Source organism: Phycodurus eques, chromosome 16, assembly GCF_024500275.1.
Source record: "Phycodurus eques isolate BA_2022a chromosome 16, UOR_Pequ_1.1, whole genome shotgun sequence".
Lineage (NCBI taxonomy): Eukaryota > Metazoa > Chordata > Actinopteri > Syngnathiformes > Syngnathidae > Phycodurus > Phycodurus eques.
In genome coordinates this window covers 10,410,635-10,432,345 of record NC_084540.1, presented here as the reverse complement: position 1 = coordinate 10,432,345, position 21,711 = coordinate 10,410,635, and the positions used below count along the sequence as shown (strand labels likewise).

At 40.1% G+C, this 21,711-nt stretch overlaps 2 protein-coding genes across 3 annotated transcripts; both read left to right on the top strand.

Moving 5' to 3' along the window:
* Positions 1 to 184: 184 nt before the first annotated feature.
* LOC133414763 (coiled-coil domain-containing protein 134-like) lies at positions 185 to 15,155 on the top strand. Of its 2 annotated transcripts, none has more exons than XM_061700365.1 (8): positions 185 to 306; positions 1,171 to 1,357; positions 6,549 to 6,685; positions 7,245 to 7,366; positions 9,962 to 10,046; positions 10,380 to 10,561; positions 12,775 to 12,846; positions 13,937 to 15,155. In XM_061700365.1, the coding sequence occupies exons 3-8, from the start codon at positions 6,580 to 6,582 to the stop codon at positions 14,060 to 14,062; spliced, it is 693 nt and encodes a 230-aa protein (XP_061556349.1). In that variant the 5' UTR covers positions 185 to 306; positions 1,171 to 1,357; positions 6,549 to 6,579; the 3' UTR covers positions 14,063 to 15,155. The 2 variants fall into 2 exon arrangements, with proteins under 2 accessions (XP_061556349.1, XP_061556348.1); XM_061700364.1 differs by having other exon boundaries at positions 1,171 to 1,501.
* Positions 15,156 to 18,210: 3,055 nt separating this feature from the next.
* LOC133414761 (uncharacterized) lies at positions 18,211 to 21,027 on the top strand. Its single transcript, XM_061700363.1, has one exon. It carries the CDS (start codon positions 18,228 to 18,230, stop codon positions 19,956 to 19,958), a length of 1,731 nt encoding a protein of 576 aa, XP_061556347.1. The 5' UTR covers positions 18,211 to 18,227; the 3' UTR covers positions 19,959 to 21,027.
* The last annotated feature ends 684 nt before the right edge of the window (positions 21,028 to 21,711 follow it).

Here is a 21,711-nt window from a genome sequence, read left to right as displayed (position 1 = left end):
TAGAGGTCACTACATTCCTCACGACACTGCACTTCATTCACAACATTGTTGAGTTTGCCTCTAGGATTTTTTCAAGTGAATGAGCTTTTGTCTGAGGGTGTTATTGGGTTTGAAATGCATTGGTTTATGTTTTGAAAAGAAATCTCTGACAAATTAGCCCCCTTCCACCTGTTTCTATCCTCAGGCTTGGGTGTATTGGGCGTTCTCAGTGTCGGCGTCAGAGCACATCCAGAATGGGGACAATAGGTCAGCACGGGGGCACATGCGTGCGCACACACACAATATTGTGTGACAAAGTATGAACAGGTAAGCCATGACAGGCATTGGCTAAATTAAACACACGACCTGGCTTTAGAAGAGTTGAGGCGGCGAGTGTGGAAATGTTTCTATATGCAACGGTGTCTTCAACTCGCTTGTGCATTTTCAAGTTACGTCGCTCGAAAGTGAGCTGAACTTTTTCTTTATCTCACTATTAGTGGCTACAATAAATAATAGGGCTGCAATTTACGATTATTTTAATCATTGATAAAGCTGTCGGTTATTTTGGTGAATCAGATAAACCATTTTTTAAAATTCCCATCCCTTTATTCTAAAACAGGACACATTATTTGAAATTGACAGTGCAAAAAAAAAAAAAGGCACAAACAAAATGATCATGATTCAGTTACTGCTTTGAGCTGTAATATGTCAGAAAATAGCCCAAAATCTTGAGCATCGGTTTGCAAAGTATAAGGAGGTGTTTGCAAATGTCTTGTTTTGATTAAAGACAAAGATAAGCAGTCTGGTTTCATGCAGGACTATATAAATATGAGAATATTTACTTTTGAGAATCTGATATTCCCTGAATTTAGACAATTTGAAGTTAAACAAGGTTTCTAAACAAGAATTATTTGTTGATTAAATAATTAATCGTTGCACCTGTAATACAGAAAAGGCTACACTACAGGTGGCAGTGGGGCACAGTAACTCATTTGGTGGTAGGTGTGGCGCAGATGCCAATGCCCACTGGCCCTTCTTCTCTGGGTATAATCTGATTCCATAAAGTAGTTCGTTGGCCTTTAAAACATTTTTACCTGTATAAATTAATACAGCACACACTTTTAAGTCACAGCAGATAGATGCGCATTTGCTTAAATCTGGTGCATAGTATTTTCTTTTATTTTGTTATAGACCCAATCACTCAGCGGAAGCGGCTGTGCGGAAACGGAACGTAGCCTTGGTGGTGTCTCCCTCGAATCACTCCGGAAGGAAACCATTGACGCGGAGCTGAGTGGCTGATTGCTGTCATTCGTCGGGTGGGGAAGCTTGCCGGTGCGATCGTGGCATCCGCGGAGTGGAGCAGCAGCGAGTGTTGCCTGTATGTAAATGACCCACTGCAACCCAGCGTGTGCGTGTGTGCGCGCGCGCGCTTGTCCCCTGAGGATCTTCTTTCGTGTCGTGCACTTTAGCGTGTTAAGATTGAAGATTTAAACACGCTCTCGTTGAGTCTGGCGTCAACGCGGTGAGTGGTCAGCGAGTTACATTTATTGGTCTGTGTGATCTTCTGTGCTTGCTAAGAAGTCCGACGATGTGGTCATCTGTCAAATATTCAATTCGTTTTGCAATGAACGCACGGGTGCAGATACTTAAGACATATTTATGGCTTGAAATAAGTAAACTGACAAGTGAAGGTCAGAATTGTATTAATATACTCGACGCCTTCATATGAATAGTCATAGAATTGCAGATGCACGGGGAGAGAAGGTGCGATGATGTGTCAGTCATCAAAGATGAAACTTCTCCACAGAGGGCTTCAAAGAGCCTGCGGGGATTCGAGCTACACTCGTTGTCCGGCTGTCTGATCAGCATTGGCGGCCGTCCCACGATGTGCTGCTCTCACCTCCAGGCTCAGTTGTGTCTCTTTAAATGGATGTGGAGCGTTTGGCTGCTACAAGCTTCCTCCCACACTTGATTATTTTTGCTAGTTTTAAACCATTTGGGAGCAGCAGAGGAGCATCGCATCTTCGGGTACTGGGTACTTTACAACAAATGGATTTCAAACGGAAAATGAAAACAAGTGTAACTTCACTGTAAAATGGAAATGTGGGAGGCTTCTTCTTTTTTTAACAACAAAGATGGGATTCCCAAATCCCACTCACGAGACATTAAACCTAAGCTTCTGCACCACCGGAGCTTGTCGACGCTTGGCATGACTTTAGCACACTCCGCTGGCCTCTGAGCAAATCACACTGGGTTGGGAGCAGCAGCAGCTAAAAAAAAAGTATTTCCAGGTGAGAGAATAACTTAACGTGGATATAGAAGATGAGCATTTAAAATACCACCTTTTTCTGATTTAAATCAATTCAGTTGGAAATCTGTTCCTTGCAGAAGCGGTTGAAATTTGTCTGAATGTGAGGGCATCTCTTGGGTCACGCCACCGACTTGCATTTTGATTTGAGTCTGTGCTCTGGCTGGGCAATTGGAAAACTTACATTTTATTCCAGTAAAGCCTTATTTTTAATGCATGTATTAGTTGGTATATTGTCACGCTGAAAAGTGGATCTCCTCTCTAACTTAAACTTTGTAGCAGATGTAAAAGCCACACTTCCATCTTAAGAAAAACAATCCCAACGCATAATGATACAATCACTGTACTTCACCATGACTGTGGTGTTCTTCTAGTCATGTGCCACACAATTTACCTTTCAAGATCGTGGCCAAACATGCCTTTATTTAGCAAATTTTGCTTGAACTCCCTTTGTGTATCGTACAGGTTATGCTGTTTTTGTTATCCTTTATTATGGTCCTCAAAAAACCTAGCATTCCCACAGGGGTGTGTTTACTTTCTCCCATTCCATTTTAAAGCAGTCTGCTTGTTCTCCAACAGCCAAGTGCAAAACTGAAGAAAAGATGTTCTTCTCTTGGTTTTGCATTTTTTTGGGGGTTATGGGGGAGGAAGCCAGAGAGAACCCACACAGAGAATATGTAAAAAGTACCAAAAGGCCCAAGCTCATCCATATATTTTAAGTCAATTGTCGACTCAAAATTGTCGTCATGGTCTCAATGACTGACTGTGACAGATGACCACTCCAGGATCCAGCCTGCCTCTCATTCTGAGTTCTTTTCTCTTCTGCACCGTTCCTGAGACCTTGAACAGAATATGTGGAATAATAGAATAGAATAGAATAGAGTTAGATGAGTGATGGGACAGTGCAGAGAGAAATTATTGGTTGTGCAGAGCTCTTCACATAAAGAGTAAATACAGCTGACTTTGCAAATGAGCCCAAATACTTGTTTCAGGTAATTGTTTCTCTAAGCTTTATTAGCAAAACCTACTTTACGGGTGTTTTGACTGCCTTAAATGGTGCTATTGGCGATAACCATCTTGTCTATAACCATCTGTCGTACAGCTACACAGTCATTCTGCCTGAGTCGCCCAGGAATCTCAAATAATGCAGCCAGCTGCTATACATCTAGAAAGAGCCAGGTCCTCTTCTTCCTGGCAATTATATGGTAATGATAAAGCTCTCAAGCACCCCTTAGGGATATTCACTGCTCAGTCTCAAAACACTTAGGGCAAGAGCCAAAAGATTAATTCAAATTTCATTCACCAGCTTTTACAAAACACATACAGTCCCCTCCAAATGTATTGGAACGGCAAGGTCAATTCCTTTGTTTTTGTTGTATAGTGAAGACATTTGGGTTTCAGATCAAATGATGAACATGAGACAAAAGTTCAGGACTCCAGCTTTCATTTCATGGTATTTACATCTACATGTTTGAAACAACTCAGGACAGAGCACCTTTTATTTGAAGCCACCAACATTTCAAGTAAGCAAAAGTATTGGAACAGACATGAATAAATTAACTTCAAGTGATTAACATCTAATATTTGGTGGCATAACCCTTACTTGCAATAACTGGATCAAGCCCGTGACCCATTCACTTCACCAGTTTCTGAAGGTTTCTCCCTTCAGTCTCCTCTTCAGGAGGTAAAATGCATGCTCTATTGGGTTAAGGTCCGGTTATTGACTTGGCCAGTCTAAGACCTTCCACTTTCCCCCCCTGATGAAGTCCTTTTTTTATGTTGGAAGTATGTTTTGGGTCATTGTCTTGATGCATGACGAAGCTTCTCCCGATTAGTTTGGATGCGTTTTTCTGTAAATTGCCAGACAAAACAGGTTTTTAGACTTCAGAATTCATTCTGGTGCATCTTGTGGTATGGCCTCTATATTTCTTCTCTAGAAGTCTTCAAACAGTGGATTGTGATACCTTTCCCCTGCCCCGTGGAAGTTGGCAAACCAAACTGGCCATTTAAAGAAAAATGCATCCAAACTAATTGGGAGAAGCTTCATCATGCAATAAGACAATGACCCAAAACACACTGCCAACATAAAAAAAGGACTTCATCAGGGGGAAAAAGTGGAAGGTCTTAGACTGGCCAAGTCAATAACCGGACCTTAACCCAGTAGAGCATGCATTTTACCTCCTGAAGAGGAGACTGAAGGAAGAAATCTCCAGAAACAAACAAAAACTGAAACAGGCTGCAGTAAAGGGCTGGAAAAGCATTTCAAATGAAGAATGCAACAGTCTCGTGAAGTCAATGGGTCGTAGGCTTGATTCAATTATCGCAAGTAAGGGTTATGCCACTAACTATCAAATGTTATTCACTTGAAGTTAATTTAATCATGTCTGTTCCAATACTTTTGCTTACTTGAAAAGTGGGTGGCTTCAAACAACAGGTGCTGTGTCTTGAGTTGTTTAACACATGTAGATGTAAATACCATAATACCATTAAATAAAAGCTGGAATTCAGAACTTTTGTCTCATATTCATCTTTTTATCTGAAACCCAAATGTATTCCGTGTCCAACAAAAACAAATCAATTAACTTTGCCGTTCCAATACGTTTGGAGGGGACTGTATAGCATTGTTAATTTCATATTGACATTAACCAAGTCATGAAAAGTTATTTTTTTCTTTATATTGATTGGTGTCTTAACCATCATAATACTTTAACATTTCAACTCCAGACAAATGTTATAGGTACAGTACTTGTTTTACATTAATAAACAGAAATAATTAATCTGAAATTTACTGCAACTACTTGCTAATGCACCTGAAATACAACATTTCAATCCTAGATTATTATTCCAGGACACTGCATGCAATTTTTTCATCATTGTATTTCTATTTTATGCTAATGTTATACAATTATAAAATCCTTATGTTTCATGATAAATATTTCATTAGTATCATTATTATTTCAAGCACTGCCGAATAGTGACAAATATGGGTCCATTTAAACCCTCACTTACTATGTTAGCTCTGTCGTCTTTGTGTACTCCACACTCAAGTAATCAAATGCTGCTCACATTTATACAAATCTTAAGCAAGACTTTTGGTATGAACTCGCCACCAGTAAGCCATGTTTTTCCCCCACTGTGTTTAGTGGACTTCCTCCCTTCCTAGAATGTCCCCGTGCTGATTATGCTCTCATTCAGCTTTGTGCACTATTTTGGACTTCCCCTATTCTATTTGCACTTCTTGTTTATACTCTGTCTCAGCAAAGAAATATTACCGTAATCCTCTTCTCAAAAGTGCTACTCTCTGCTCACCCTGGTCACCTCCATGTAACCTTCTTATAGTACTCTGATTGTGCCCTTGCTAAATTATTCATGTTTTATTTGAATTATCAGATGGCAGATGCCCCCCCCCCCCCCATTATTATTTTTTCTGCTTTTTTTCTTAACGATTTGGCCTTCATAAAATCTTGATTTGATGAGGCTCTATTTTTAGTTATTTATCTTCATGCCCTCCCTTCCAAAAAGCCTCTGAGGGACGGAAAGTAGCAGCCGAACATAAAATAAACTGCTGTGGATGGTGAGACAATTCGTCTGCAGGAGAGAGAGAGAGAGAGAGAGAGAGAGAGAGCAAGAGAGAGAAGCAAGGACAGTCGGAGGGAAAGAGGGTGGTACTGTACTTAAAAATCGTCTCTGGGAATTAGGCAAGTGCCAGACATCAGATGTTTCTATTAAGAGGAACATAAGGAGCCTGTCCTGTAATGCAAACTACTCTCTGGTGTCCCATATTGACCATTTTTCCCACTGCATGTTGCCTTATAATGTTCCATAAGTACCACAGGAGATAAATGGCTTCATAAACAAAGATGTTGTTTTGAAGGAAGTTCTGTTTTATCACCTTCACGAGAGAGATTGATGTTTTATTTCTGATTGTTTTAATTACTAACCAGGATCACACAAAAACTACTTCAATTTCCACTATAGAAGGTAGGTTTCTAAAGCCATATAATTGGGGAAAACTACTTCAATTTCCATTATAGAGGGGAGGTTTCCAAATCCATTAATTTGGGATTCTTTTCTTTTTTTCCTGGCATTTAAAAAATATTTTACCTACTTATTAACAAAATTCTGGCATATGCTGGCAATAGTTGTCTTATCAAAGTGTCCAATTGTGATTCAAATTAAGCCTCTACTGCATGCAGTTCTAACAGAAACTGTTTTCAGCATTTGTAGTTCATCAGTTTTCTGCTTTGGCGTCTCTGCTCAGGTTATTGGCACCCTGCCGCATCCTACTGACTATGTGGAGTGTATGTGTGACGGTCCTGGCGCTCTCCTCCGCTGCTGCCCTAAGCTCGGGAGACACTGGCCCACACAGGCCGAGACACGACTCAAACCTGGAGATCTGTATCCTTCTGCTGTTGTAGAGTACATGCGTGTCTGTTTTCCAGAGGAAGCACAAGTATTCACACTCTACTTATGTCAGATGAAAAAACTTACCAAATAAAAAATTTTTTATAACCACGTGTAATTCTTGGTGTGACATGATTTCAGTAAATAAAGCCATGCATAGAGAGAATATCTTGCTTCAGTTAATCTATTGCGTCATATTCGTTAAGGATCCCTGTTTCACGTTCTTCCATGTCCTTGCTGTCCCTGTTTTTTCTGTCCTATAACTCAGTGAGATCTTAATCAGTCAGTCAGTTAACATCTCACCTGCGGTTGACTTTCAATTTGTTTTTTTAAAGTTGTGCTCTCATCTGCAGAGGTTAAAGTAAGCAGTCTATTTTGACCAAAAAAAAGTAGAAAATACAGATGGTTATGTAGCGGATAAAAGTCAAACGTCGTTAGAGACATAAATACTCAAGTAGAAATACCTGAAAACACCACTTAAGTAAGTAACAAAGTATTTGTACTTGGTTACCTCCGACCACTGGTGTTCTCTCTCCTGACCTTCTTTCACCAGATAAGCGTATGTTTGAAACCAAGAGGAAAGATCAACTCAACGCACTCAAGAATCTGGTTGAATTGAATGACATTAACCAGCAATATAAGATAATAGACATCATGCTGAAAGGACTCTTCAAGGTAATGTGTGACAGCTACAGACCCTTGCATTCATCAGTTTCAAAGAAAATGCTCATACAATGTTCAACTTCTGTCTAAAATCTTGATAAATACTGACATTTGAAATGACAACTTTACCACATACATGAAAAAAAAAATCTCCATTCTAAATTAACATACTGTAATCTTATTTTTATATTTTCTCTTTGTATTTATTGTGATCGAGCTTTACCCTTCATAAGCTTTTAACTGTTCAACTTCAGCGATTCAATGCAGTAAAAAGCTATATTAGAATCAGAATCATCTTTATTTGCCAAGTATGTCAAAAACACACAAGGAATTTGTATCCGGTAGTTGGATCCGCTTTAGTACGACAACAGACATCCATTTGGCAGAAAATACTTTTCAGACATAAAAACACAGTACGGCGAGTCACTGAGCAATAAAAGGTAAACAGTAATATGGTAATGCTGATATGTTTTTGTTTGTTTGTTTGTTTGTTTTGGACAATTGTGAAAATGATGCAGTTTAGACCAGTTTGAAATGACTAATATATAGTCTGTTACAGTGACCTTTGTGCAAATGGCGCAGAGACTTCAAGAAGTTTAAGCAGTTTAAAGTGACGAGTAGTGTGATAATCTGAAACAGTGTCAATTGTGCAAATGGTGCAGATACTTCTCAAGCACATGAGTGGCCAATATTGGTCAACAACAGTAGCGAGACTGCTACAGTGAGTGCACAAATAATGTATAATTGTCCCAACAGAGATGCGACAACAATCTCAAGGCAAAATTGGCAGCATGTTACAATGGAAATTGTAAGTTAACTGTTTAAGAAGTTAATGGCAAGAGGGAATAAGATGTTTGAATGTCTGCTAGTTTTAGTTTGCATTGTTCGATAGTGCCTATCTGAGGGAAGGAGCTGGAAGAGGTGGTGACCAGGATGATATTTAAGGCCAGTTTAGCCATAATGTGTCTGTAATCAAATACATTCAGTGGAGGGTTGCGGGGAGCTGAAGCCTATCCCAGCTGACTCTGGGCTAAAGGCGGACTACACCCTGGACTGGTCAGCACTCAGTTGCAGGGCAGATATACAGACAGACAACCGTACACACTCACATTTACGCCATAACGGAGTGAGAAGTCGGGTAAATTTACTACTAACTCCACCATCCGTGACTTTATCAAAATACATATAATATGGCATGGCACGGGCAGCACCGTGGAGTGCCTCACTCTTGAGCGGTCCCGGGTTTCATATCTCAGCTCAGGCCCTCGTGTGGAGTTTCCATGTTCTCCCGATTGAAGTGGAATGATGTTGCGTTGCCATTGGCGACCAGTCCAGGTTGTTCACCTCTTGCCTGAAGTCAGATGCGATGGGCTCCAGCTCACCCGAGACTCTACTGAGCACAAGTGGTAGAAAATGGATCGATGGATACTTCAGGGCTCTTTTGATTCTTATCTTCTATTTCATAATTGGTTATGAGAAGTATGACTCTCAAAGTGAATCATTTTTCCATTTTGCACATCTCTGTACACCACAGTATGTTCCTTAATCGTTATGGTTCCTTTCCTGATAAAAGGCGAGCTTTTGTGATCATAACAAACTGGGCGTAGATCTTCTTAACAAAGTGACTGCTTCTGTGCACCCATTACGTTACATGACATCACAGCAGCCAAAACAAACAAAGGCTCAACCAGCTGGACACACACACCACGATATGCGTGAAAAACTAATACCAACAGCGTTCTATGTGCTAACTTCCATGTGCAGACTGAGGGCAGCGGCGAATCAAAGGCTCCTAATCCAATTATTACATTCATGATCAGATTTTCAAGCTTTTGTTGGAATATTATGAATTCCTATGCTTGTGAGCGCCCATCTAGTAGCACTGTGGCTGAGAGCTTTGCTGTGTTGTTAGGCTGTTTCCCAGGGGGACGGATATCCTGGCATCTTTAGTATAGTGTCTCCCAAGGACTAGTCCATCTCCAGTTAAAATGCATTGTCAGCAGATCTTACCCACTTTGTACAGTTACCTACCTCAGACATTAGACACCTGCATAATCTTATCTGAGCCAATATTAGCGGTGTATCAAAAATGCCTTTAAGGCACAAGAGGCATAAGATGATAATGCTATGTTTTGAGCAAACACTTACAAGGTGTTTTGACATGATTTAGCATCTTATTGGAAAAACTCAATTCAATTTGAGCATAATTACCTTTATAAGGTAATAAAATCACCGCTCTTAGTTAGCGTTGTCTCATTAGATTTTGAAAGTGTGCCTAAGGAATTGTCCAGTGCGTGTCAGTGCGAATCAGTTGTGCTCACATCTCCAGTGTGCACTATTTTAGATGTATCGCTGGCCTAGACGGACACATCTTCCACTCAGCACAACTCTCCAAGCAACAGGCCAGAAAGCTAGTTCAGCAATATTATCCAAAACAACTCATTGTGAATGTCTTGCTTTGCCCTCCTAATAGTCATCCAATGTAATAGTTGCAATGCAGTGGGGTTGGGAAAAGGCCAATTTTTTTTTTTTTTAATGTATTTTAATGCATTAATTACCTCAGTTGTTTAAAAAAAAAATTCATAGTAATGTGATGTTCTTCTTAAGGTCTTGGAGGACTCCAGACAAATCCTGGTCTCAGCGAAAATGCAGCCCGACGACCCATTCCCTCTGGACGATAAAATCAAAGAAGGTGTGTTTCCCCTTTTATTTTTAACTTTTAACTTTCAAGCAGCAGCTCCACGGTGTCTTTCAAACTCTCTCTTCGGTCTTTGTTAACTATGACTGGTTTGATTCGAACAACATAGCATTGCGCTAAAGCAATGCCACTGTCAGACTTGCTTCTTTACTCCTCCATCAGAGTGAGCAGCTGCCAAGGGCCCAAATATCACCATCCTGTTTGACTTATGCAAGCCACTGCTGTGTTTTCATTTCACACCCTTTCATCTATCACTTTACTCTGAGCGTTCCGACAGCACCTTGGTTATTTCTTCCGATTAACCTTCCTTGCAATCAATCTCCCCAGCTTATTCCCATGTAGTGGAGAACACAGCATTTTTTGGCGACGTGGCCTTGCGCTTTCCGCGCATTGTCCACCACTACTTTGACCGCAACACTGACTGGGGAGGTCTGCTGCGCTGGGGGCTGAATTTTTGCAACCAGACCGGGGTTTTCACAGGAGGAGCCCACCAACATGTCCTCACACTGGTAAGATAACCAAAGTACAGTGTCCATTTTCTTTTAAACTGCAAACATAGGTGATGTTCTGTCTGAAATTTGTCAACTTTATGTTGAACAGGGTTTTGTAAATGCCAACTAAATATGAAATTAGGTCCATCCCTGGAAGCCAAACATACTTAAAAAAAAAACATCACTTATTGACACAATATGTATGTATATCACAAAACGTTGAATTCAGGATGACCCTAAAATGCTCTATAACCTTTACAGGGGAGCTCCATTTGAGCTTCTCCAATGTTTTGAAAGCACATGTCAAACTGTTCAGTGTTTCAGTAGTTTTTGCACAACTGTGTTCTCTAACAAGGAGCTGAACAGCATAATTCACCACAGGTGTTTCTGTGTCTCGCCTAGAAATGACATCATTGGGTAGCAGCCAATAAAAACCTGCATGCTTCAAATTTTGTGCACTGTTATACAGTACCTATTTGTGGATGATTGTTCACACAGATACGAATAGGTGGATACGACACGGCCCTTTTGAGCTCCGTGCAGCTGGCGACGCTAAGCTAGGGAGGTCAAAGTCATCAGCGCGTTCTATGTGTGTGGAAGGCTAGAAAACCGAAAGACCAAGGTCGCCGGCACATTGTGCTGCATACGATTGCACAAAACACCGTACAATTACGACAAGGGAAGTGGAAGTAACATTTCACATGTTAAAATATTTGTTGAGGCTTTATTTCTCAAATGTTGTGTATTGACACCATATACTTTGGCGTTGACAGAAAAGTAAACCTCATGAAAATAGGTTGAGAAATTAGCAAGTCATGATTTAATTTCAATGTCCTCGCATTGCCTTTGATGGGAATGTCGGCCGCCCCAACATGGCCGTCACATAGGCACGTCATTAAGTTGGGCTGCTACAGGGCTCTGGCATAGCTCGTGTTCATATCTATGTTTGTTCATCTGTTAGTAAGTTAATACATATTTTAAAATGGTGTTTTTCGTTGTTTTCTTTTTTTAGATCTCACACTCGACAAATACCCTGTATAAAAAAATAAAACAAATACTGAAACTAATCAAAACTAAACTATACTTAACGCATTTTTGAAAAAATAGAAAACTAACAAACCTGCTCTGAAAACTAATGAAAACTAATTGAATTTGGAAAAAAAAGTCAAACGAAATAAAAACTGGAATGTAAGATCCCAAACCGTTATAGCCCTGGTCTCTATATGTGCCCTGTGATTGACTGGCGATCAGTCCAGTGTGTAGTCAGTGGACAAGTGCAATAGAAAATGGATGGATGGTTGAAACTTTGCACAATAATGGGGCATGGGCCAAGAAATCCATTAAACTTTGTAGTATCCTGATAAATATAAAGGTGTGCAATTTGGTGTCCATCCAAATTAAGAGTGTTTGACCTTGGCAGAGGTTCCTCATTTAGAGTGCCCTTCTAATTTGCTTTCAAAGACAGAATTTTTGACACAGCACTTGAATAGATGCTCATTCGACTATACAATTGTACCTAATGTTGTGACCATTGAGTATGAGTAGTTGGTGTCTCTTACAGCAGCGCTACACAGAAAAAGCCAAGCTATAGTTTTTAAGATTGTGTATTTTAGACACATGAGCCAGGGGCCTTTTTCAGCTCAAACTGGCTTGCATGTTTTGCATTCGTCTGTATTTGTACCGCATCAGGGATATTGAGTATATTAACTTTAGTTAAATGTGCCAACAGGCTCTAACTTCCCCGGTGACTCTGAAAGACCAGTAGACTATTAGTTCATGAATTGAATATTTGCTTTTAAAAAAAAAAAGTGAAATGGTTGTTGGTTTTAATACTTTATTTCTGCAAATAGTGGTCATCCCTCCATGCTGTGCAGCTTGTTCTTTTTTTGAGTAACGTGTGACCGCAGCAATTTACAGAAGATTAATTGTGCAACATGAAACGGCATCTGTTAGTCTTAATATTTTTGACACGCTCCATTGTAAGCAAATCAAAGATGCTTTATTACTACAAGAAGGTTAACTGTAAAACTTTATTCCTTGCCCTCAACACGACGAAGTGGAAGTTGGAAGGCAGCCCCACAATGTAATGGCTCCTCCTTGGCCCATCTCTACATTTAGTGTGAATAACCGTGGTATAAAGCAAAGCAGCTGTACAATTCATAATGTCAGTGGATCATTTTGTGTTAATTGTTCTTCCTCCTCTACTTGTTTTTTTTCCTCCCATTGCAAAGATGTCGCAGGAACTGGGAATAACAGAGAAATCTCCAGACTTCATCAACCCTTACCGGACAGAAAGAGACGATGTAAGTAAAATGTCAGTATATTTCCCCACATCCCCGCTGTGCATTTAGAAAGTATTAATCCACTTTCAGTGCTTTTTATAATAGCCAAGCAATTATATATATATATATATATATATATATATATATAATTATTGTTTATTTTATTTAAAAAAAAATTTAAATAGTCAAGTCTCTACATTTTTTGTACTATGGTCTTACAATTTCAAAAGCGACAAACATATATGGAAAATTAGCTCTGAAGTGGCACAAAAATGTTACAAGCCTTAAAGATATTTCCTAAGATTTCATATTTGTGCACTTTAAACAGGACTGTCAAACTAATTTTTGTTGAAAGCCACATCATAGTCATGGTTTCCCTCGGATGCCTGTTGATAATAAGTCGTTTTGAAATCAGAAACTAGTAAAACGTTATTTGTTCAACTATTATTCCGTTTATTTTGATAGGTGGCTTAGCAACAAAAATGGACAATTTGTGAAGACAATTTGCAATTTTGGTATTTTAGCAGACACACTATTTGCTTTTTTTGGACACCTGTTACCTAAAAGATTAACTGCTCCAATGTTTTGCGTTTTCTTTATTTGTTATCGTTTATGTCACCATAGAATAATTACCAGAAATAGCAAAGGGGAAAAGTACGATTGTTACCATAGAACTGTAAATTGAACTTATTAACTAGAACTGGAACTAACCTGAACCTCTGAGTGCCTTGAAGTGTGAAAGGTGTACGAAGGTAGTACAAGTGTCTGTGTGCTGGCTGCCTGCGAAAGCGACAATAAGCTGTCGTCAATACGAAAACAGTATGCACACCACAGTAAGATGTGTTTGGTGTCAAGAGACTCACCTCCCATAATAATCAAATTTTTACACTTAAAAAATGATGCATGAAGTCGATTTGCATCCCTCCCTTTTTCTTTAATTGCTCCACCTCCGTTAGGTGTCATCAAAGAATCAGTCGTTTTAGTGTACTCTTGTTAATTTAGTTTCGCTAGCAAACAAGCGAACCTCCAATATTACTGATGTACTGTATATGTTGTACTGTACTGCCATATACTGCATTTTATCTGAGCCATCTTGTTCTCATGGCCTCAGGTGCTTCACACTGCTGAGGCCTTCCAGAAGATCCTGAGGGAGGAAGAGAAGAGGAGGAGGAAGGAAGAGAAAAGGAAAGAGATCCGAAAAGGCCCCCGCATATCTCGCTCCCGCAGCGAGCTATAGCAGCACACCTCGACAATGCTTAGTGGAGACAAAGAAGTAGGGAACAATCAATTCACAATGGTTTGTTTACCTTGTAGACTGACAAGAGTGGGAAACAAGCTGTCATCACTTTGTCAAGCTGTGGAAGCTCAAATGGGACATCTCTATGATGTTAAAAATGTGGGTTTTTGTTTTTCTCACATAAGGTCTGAATTGCTGTACTATTACAGTGATTTATCATTACAAGATAATGTTGTGTAAGAGGCAAACTAAGTCTGAAAGTTTATTCTTTATCACTTAAGGTAACATTTTGTTTTGGAATTAGGTTTATGTATGGAATTACGTTCATGTATGTAATTTACTTCAACGCTTTCCTACAGACTGCTGTTTTGTCTGGATTTACTCTTTGTTTTTAAATCCATCTGCTTCAGGTTGCCAAACAAATTTGAGTTTACCTCATTGAATGTGATTAACCCGTTTCTGATTAGGTTGCATAGATTATTTTGGGTCTAATGCCTGCTCAATGTTGTACAGATGTATTTTCTATTTTCATCAGTCTTGTGAGTGAAATCAATGGCAAAGGATTGGCAATTGTACTTTTACCTTCATTTTACATTAGTCTTCAGTGTTTTGCAGGAAGTAGGCCTACTTTAGCCTAGCCACGTCTCTTTGTTGTCCTCCATGTGCCGTTTGTTTCCTTTTTGCGTTTCATTTTTAGTCACATAATTCTGACTGTTAAATGCACACACCAGGCACAATATTTCTTGCATTCGCACTATACAATGAGATCTAATATACTACCCCCATCATGTAGGTAACCAAAATATTAGAAAGATGTATTTGTGAGACAGTGCAGATCTGTATCACTGCAAACTACACATACTGGACCTTTATTACAGTGCAGATCTGAATCACTGCAAACTACAAATACAGGACCTTTATTACAGTGCCACTTTAAACAGCATTCAGCAGCTTTTTGTTTTGGATTTGGAACTCATTAAAATGTGCAAACGTTGTATTTCTAATATTGTGCCCGATGTTATCCAGTGGAAGCACATTGTTGCTGCAGAATGAACAAGCCATTTTGGTATGAAATGTAATTAAAGTGGAAGATACAATATGAAGAAGTGCTGCGTCTGTTTTGGTTTATCAGTTAAAGATTGTTGTAGACGTGCCTTCTTTCCTTGTTCAGTATATGCAGAAGTGGGAGACGCACAGACAAGGTCAACGCTGAAAACGACAACACAAACCACCTGGTTGCAGGACTGATTTATGTCGAGCCACCGGCACCTGGGTAAAGTATTTAGAAACCATTTTAAACTGTGTGACTTGATTTCAATAGCTGTGGCGGTGGATTATGTCGTGTTAATGCTAGTTTGTAGGTCTCAAGTTTTTCTTTTCGGTACTTTCGCTTTTCGGTTTTAGCATTCTAATTCCTTTCCGTGTAAAGTTCTTTCTTCCCCCCCCCCCAAGTTGTCGTTATATTTTTTTTGTGGGGGGTCCTCTGTTTATGAGGTTCTCGAAATACCCCCTTTCCCCCCCTTATTTTTATGTATTTGTTTTAAGGTTACTGACTGTTGCGCAATGATCTAGTTCGTGAGGCGGAACAATTAAGTTGTCAATGCACACTCAGTTTCGCCACTCCTCAGTATTTTTCGTCTTGTTTTATATGTGCGGCCGAGAAGGTAGAAGAAGACGTATTTACTCTAACGAGGACTTTGCTACTGCCTTACGGTAAGTTAGTGATGGACTACGGCGTGTCCGATTTAGGTACATATCCGGTGTACAACGAGGACTAGTATACTCTACATTCACTAACCGCAACCTAGGTTTTAAGAAGCCGATGTATGCCTTTTACAAATACAGTATCAGAAATTACTTCGAATACTACGTTATGACCTGACAGTAGTACATGAGTAAAACGGTCTGTTGGGCACCATGTTGCACCTCTAATTTCATTTGAAATAAAACCACCACGGCCCAGTAAAGACAAAGATCAGAGACCAAAGGTGTGACTGACGAGGAGGCAATCATGTATTGTGCACTCGGAGCCGGCACTGGGCACATCGACAAAACCTGTTCATTTGCTTGATGTGGCCAAATGCATTTTACCAAAATACGGTGTTCCCTCGTTTTTCGCGGTTAATGGGGACCAGAACCCCCCGCAAAGGGTAAAAACCCGTGAAGTAGGAATTGTCCCCCAAACCCCCTAGGAATTTTCATGGATGTGTATGTGGGTACCAGAATGTTTAAAATAGGTAAACAGTATTTATACTTACATATTTGAGACAAAGATTACAACAGTACACGTATTTACTTAAATCTTTAATTATTAAACCTTATACAGTAATTAAAATTTATTATCCAGTAATTAACATTCATCAACATTGCCTTTGCATCGTTATTGAAGCAGTTTTGCGGATGTTTGCTTCCTCTTTCTTTATGTACCGCACTGTATATTCATTCACGCCATAATGGCGTGCCACAGATTCATAACTTCTGCCCTCTTTGATCAAATCTAAAAGACACAACAATGGAAGATGTTGGGTGAGGCTGCGATGATGTGCAGCCAATCAGCTCACGGGATAAATCCACTCGTGCTCTCATTGGTCGATGTCGCGCTGGGAACCAATCACGCGCCTTGTATGAGTGCCCGTACAGTACAGGCATGTACAAAGCCTCTGAGTCAACTTATTTCTTTGTTTGGCATGCAGGGAAACATTCTCTCACGCGCATCAACATGAAACCGCGCCTTCCCGCAATATGGTTGCCGATATGGCTGTATTTATTTATTTATTTTTAAATGAATATTTTGGGGAAACCCGCAAAGCACTGAAGCCGCAAAACGTGAAGCGCGAAGTGGCGAAGGAACACTGTATTACAGAATTTCCTTTTCATTCAGAGTAACAATGATCCAGTGTAATAGTTTATTTCATTTAGTTCATTACTAAATACTGTCCAAAATGAGCATATGTCAACCATAATGTGCTTTAATGTGTGTTTAATGTGCTTTTTCAATGTGCTTTACATGATTACAAGTACAATATTAAAAGCATTTAAATAAATATAATAATCAAGGAACAAAAAAACCCAGACGATTACAGATTCAATTTTTAAATCCAGCTGGTACATGCCCATTTTTATGCTTCAACGTCGAGGAGCTTGGCCCACGCGTAGTTTGCCTTTATACTCGAGCGCAACCCACGCGCGCGGTTTTGAAAATGTACTGCAGTTCACCTCCAAGTCGGGGGTGTCGCCATGCCCTCTGGAGTGCCCACATTTATTTCCTCTTCTTCCAGAGCATGATGGAGCAAGGCCAGCATAGGGACGCCCTTAGACCCGGACACACGCGTTTCCTCTGATAACTAAATTGTTGCATCATTGAACGGTGCCACACTTTCAATGTTGTGTTGCCACATGTGGGGCAGCACTGAAATCTACTGGAAGATAGGCAGCATGCAATTAAGAGCTATAAACTCATGTAATAGTCATTGTTCCTCCAGAGCCGAGAGAATATATGCCTGCATTGTTCTCTGCTCTGTTTGTATGTCTTGCTGCTTTATGTGTTAAAGTATCACTTGTTTAAATGTTAATAATTACCGTGACATTTATGCTACTTTCCATTTGCTTTGCATTATAAGTTAGGATGAAGCTAGCAGACTTTTGTCAGATCAAATTATTTTGTTTGGTTGAACATTTTGGTGTTTAACTATACAATGTTTACAATGGTTTATGTGTCTATTTTACAGTAAACCTTAACTGGGAGTGACAAATAAACGACTTGGAGCGAGCACGCTTGGCTTCTTATTTGAAAAACTGTGTAAGCAAGAGAGTCATCTTTTCTTTTCCTCAAATTGATGTTTTACTATCGTCTCTCATTTTTGTCCATTTTCTAGAAAAGGTGCTAAAGAATACTTTAAAATGTATTTTGATATGTTTAAGTGTGTTTTAATAAATTGAAATGTGTTTATAGTGGGCAGGAGGGGTAAAACCTAATTTTAAAAATTACATGGTCTCTGTACATTGTGCTGGGATACCTAATGATGTGACTAAAGACTAATAGCGTGATTTTAGTTATCCCATGCTAACATTCACAATGAGCATGTTGATTAACAATAGAAAATGTGTTTCAACATATTTTGTGCAGCTTTCCCATCATTGGGGAGAGGAGCAGGAGCCAGTTGATATGGTGGGGGTGACACGGCTTGAAGAACACAGATTCGTTCTTATCGGAAATACAGGATCGGGCAAGAGTGCATCTGGGAACACCATCTTGGGCCGAACACAGTTCCTGTCAAAGCTCAGTGCCAGCTCAGTGACCCAGAAATGTGAGTATGGGAGCACTGAGCTTGCGGAGGATCATGACCAGAGGAGACTGAGAAGAGTTAAGGTGGTTGACATGCCAGGCTTCGGAGATACTCGCCTCAGTATGGAGGAGATTCATACAGAAATCGCTAAATGTCTGTCTCTCTCTGCTCCTGGACCTCATGCTTTTCTCTTGGTGGTGCCGATCGGGCGTTATACAATTCATGAGGACCAGGCTGTCATCAAGCTGGCCAAAATATTTGGAGAGGATGCTGTCAAATACCACACGGTGGTTCTTTTTACCGGGGGGGATAAGCTTGACATGGGGATTGAGGACTACCTGAAAGATTCTCCTGCTGGCCTTACGAATCTCATTGACAAGTGTGGTGGAAGGTACCATGTGTTCAACAATAATAAAAACAACAGGAATGTAGCACAGGTTAAAGAACTCATAGAGAAGGTGGACAGGATGGTGAAGCAGGGCGAAACCGGGTTTTTTACCAACACTTTGTTTCAAGAGGCAGAGGCAGTCATTAGGGAAGAGCAGAAAAGGATGATGATGAAGCAGAGGCAGGAAAAAGAAGTAGCAACCAGTTGCGTAACAGAAGCTGAATGTACTAAACAGAGGAAATTGGAATCAGAGGCTGACAAAATTGAGAGAGAAGATGAGGAAGACAAAAGAGAAATTGAGAGAGAAGATGAGGAAGACAAAGAAATTGAGAGAGAAGATGAGGAAGACAAAAGAGAAATTGAGAGAGCAGATGAGGAAGACAAAAGAGAAATTGAGAGAGCAGATGAGGAAGACAAAAGAGAAATTGAGAGAGAAGATGAGGAAAGCCAGCATAGTGGAAGCAGCGAAGACTCTAGGAGTATGTGGGAAAAGGCTGCTCTGTCTCCGAGAGTGCTGCGGTGGTTGAAGATCTTATTGGCTGGTGGCATCACAGGCTTGGCAGTCGGAGTTGCCTTTGGCGTCGCCGTCCCCTTGACAGCTGCGTGCTCGGCATTTGTTGTGGGGAAGGTTGTCGGCCTCGCTGCAGTTAACCTCGCTGGAATCTCGGCAGCTGGGGCCGTGGGTGTCGGGAACGCTGTGGGCGCCATAGTTGCAGCCACCTCAGGAACGACAGCAGTGGCTGTAGGGGCAGCTACAGGTGCAGTTTTGGGCGGTTTGATGGGAGTCAGTGCTGGTTTAGAGGCTGACAGTCCAAAGGAGGCTGCTTTGAATGCTTTTGAGGAGGTTAGTAATGTAGGATTGGTTGCCGTTGGGGCTGCCGTAGTTGTGGGGGCTGCCCTGGGGTCGGGCGCAGCCGTGAGTGCTGCAGTTGGGGCGCAAGGTGCGACAAGTGCTTCTGTAGCACACGCCCCGACCTCAGTTGGAGCTTTACCTGCAGAAACAGCCACTACTTGTAGTCCTACACCAGGGGCTGCTATAGTTCAAGACGCTGTACAAGCTGCTCCTAATGCAGCAGCAACACATCCTATTCGAGATGCAGTGATTACGATAGGGAATGCTGTAGCAACGGGACTCTCAGTAGGTAGTATTGCAGTGAAAGTGGTCAGACGTAAAACCAAAGACTCAGAAAAGAATTCTGTTAAGGTTACTTGGAACAAATGAACACAAACAGCAAGCCTCTGACTTTCTCCAAAATACACCAAAGACGCGGGCAGAAATTCTATTGATTCCACACATTGGATTAAGCCTATACATACAAACACTATGGTATACTCTACTCTGTTAACTCATGATTTACAAGGGGGCATTTACTTTTTCACACAGTGCCAGATAACTTTTTTTGCCCCTTGAATGAATAAAATGATCATTTAAGAACTCCATTTTGTATTTACCTTGGGTGTCTTTGTGAGATGTTAAAATTGACTTGATTTTGCCAAAACATTTAAGTGTGATAAATGTGCAAAAAAATATATATATTTTTAAACCAGGAAGAGAGCAAAGGTATTTCTATAATCAACTGATCTAATCAACTGTTGTGTCTTTAAGTAAAACCAGTCAGTTGTGCAAAAGAGGTTGGGGGCTGCTGTATTGTGCTGAAAAAATACAATTGATGTCATTCATTTATTGACTTCAACTTGACTTTCATCACGAGTGTCGACTACAAAAAAATCTAGTCGTTCAATGCCTTCGTTATACATAATTATCGAGTCATCATACGAGATGTTTTTTTTTCTTATACTGTAGATGATAGCACTTGAAAAGAATCTTAGCAACATATCACAGTGTATTGTTGGGTTTTTCATATTTTAATGATTTTTTATATGAGATTGAAAATGAACATTGAAATATTGCAAAATGTTTCATTTGTAAAGTGATTGATGCGGTCCTGCGATAATTTTGCACTGTCTCCAGTATTTTTCTAGATTGTTTAAAAAAACAAAAAAATGTAATGGGTTGTATTTGCTATATACTGTATTGTTTACATTCAAATTGTCTCCTTTTTGTGATTAATAATGCAATGCCAAATGAAAAATATATGTCCTTTTCAAGACATCTGGTCCTCTGGTGTTCTCGCTACACCAATCAATCTGAACTGTGCAAGCGCAAATATCTTTTATAAAAATATTGGTGTTATTAGGCTACACATTAGAAGCATTGTTTTTTTTTTTTTTTTTTTTTTTTAATTGATTGTTGATATGGCCTTGAAATAAAATTGCTTTCCCCCCCCCCCATAAAATTGTAACTTCCTGTTTTAATTGAGTTTCCATCCATTTTCTGACCCGCTTCTACTCACTGGGGACGCAGGCATGCTGGAGCCTATCCCAGCTATCATCGGGCAGGAGGCGGGGTACACCCTGAACTGGTTGCCAGCCAATCGCAGGGCACATAAAAACGAACAACCATTCGCACTCACATTCACACCTACAGGCAATTTTAGAGTCTACAACTCATGCATGTTTTCCGGAGTGCCCGGAGAAAAGCCACGCAGGCACGGGGAGAACATGCAAACTCCACACAGGTGGGGCCGGGATTTAACCCGGGTCCTCAGAACTGTGAGGGTGACGCTCTAACCAGTCTTCCACCGTGCTGTCCCTTTTCATTATATGAAAGGAAAATGACAATGATACAATTCATTCCTTGATTTTTCCCTTCTGTGGTTTGCTTTATTTTGCCTGATACCAAACAAGTATTAAAGCAGTTTTTCCCCAAGCATTGAATTGCATCAACTTCCACAGAAATGTTCTTTTTTCTTTCACAGATAATACGAATAGTATTAAGCTAAAAGTTTTTCCTCTTGGAAAAAAAGTAAATTTTGTCAAACATATCCATAAACAATCCTTAATAAACTAATGTTTAATAATCTGACTTAATAAAAGTTGCTGTTCTTGGGTCCCAAAAAGTGGGCGTCAGGGTA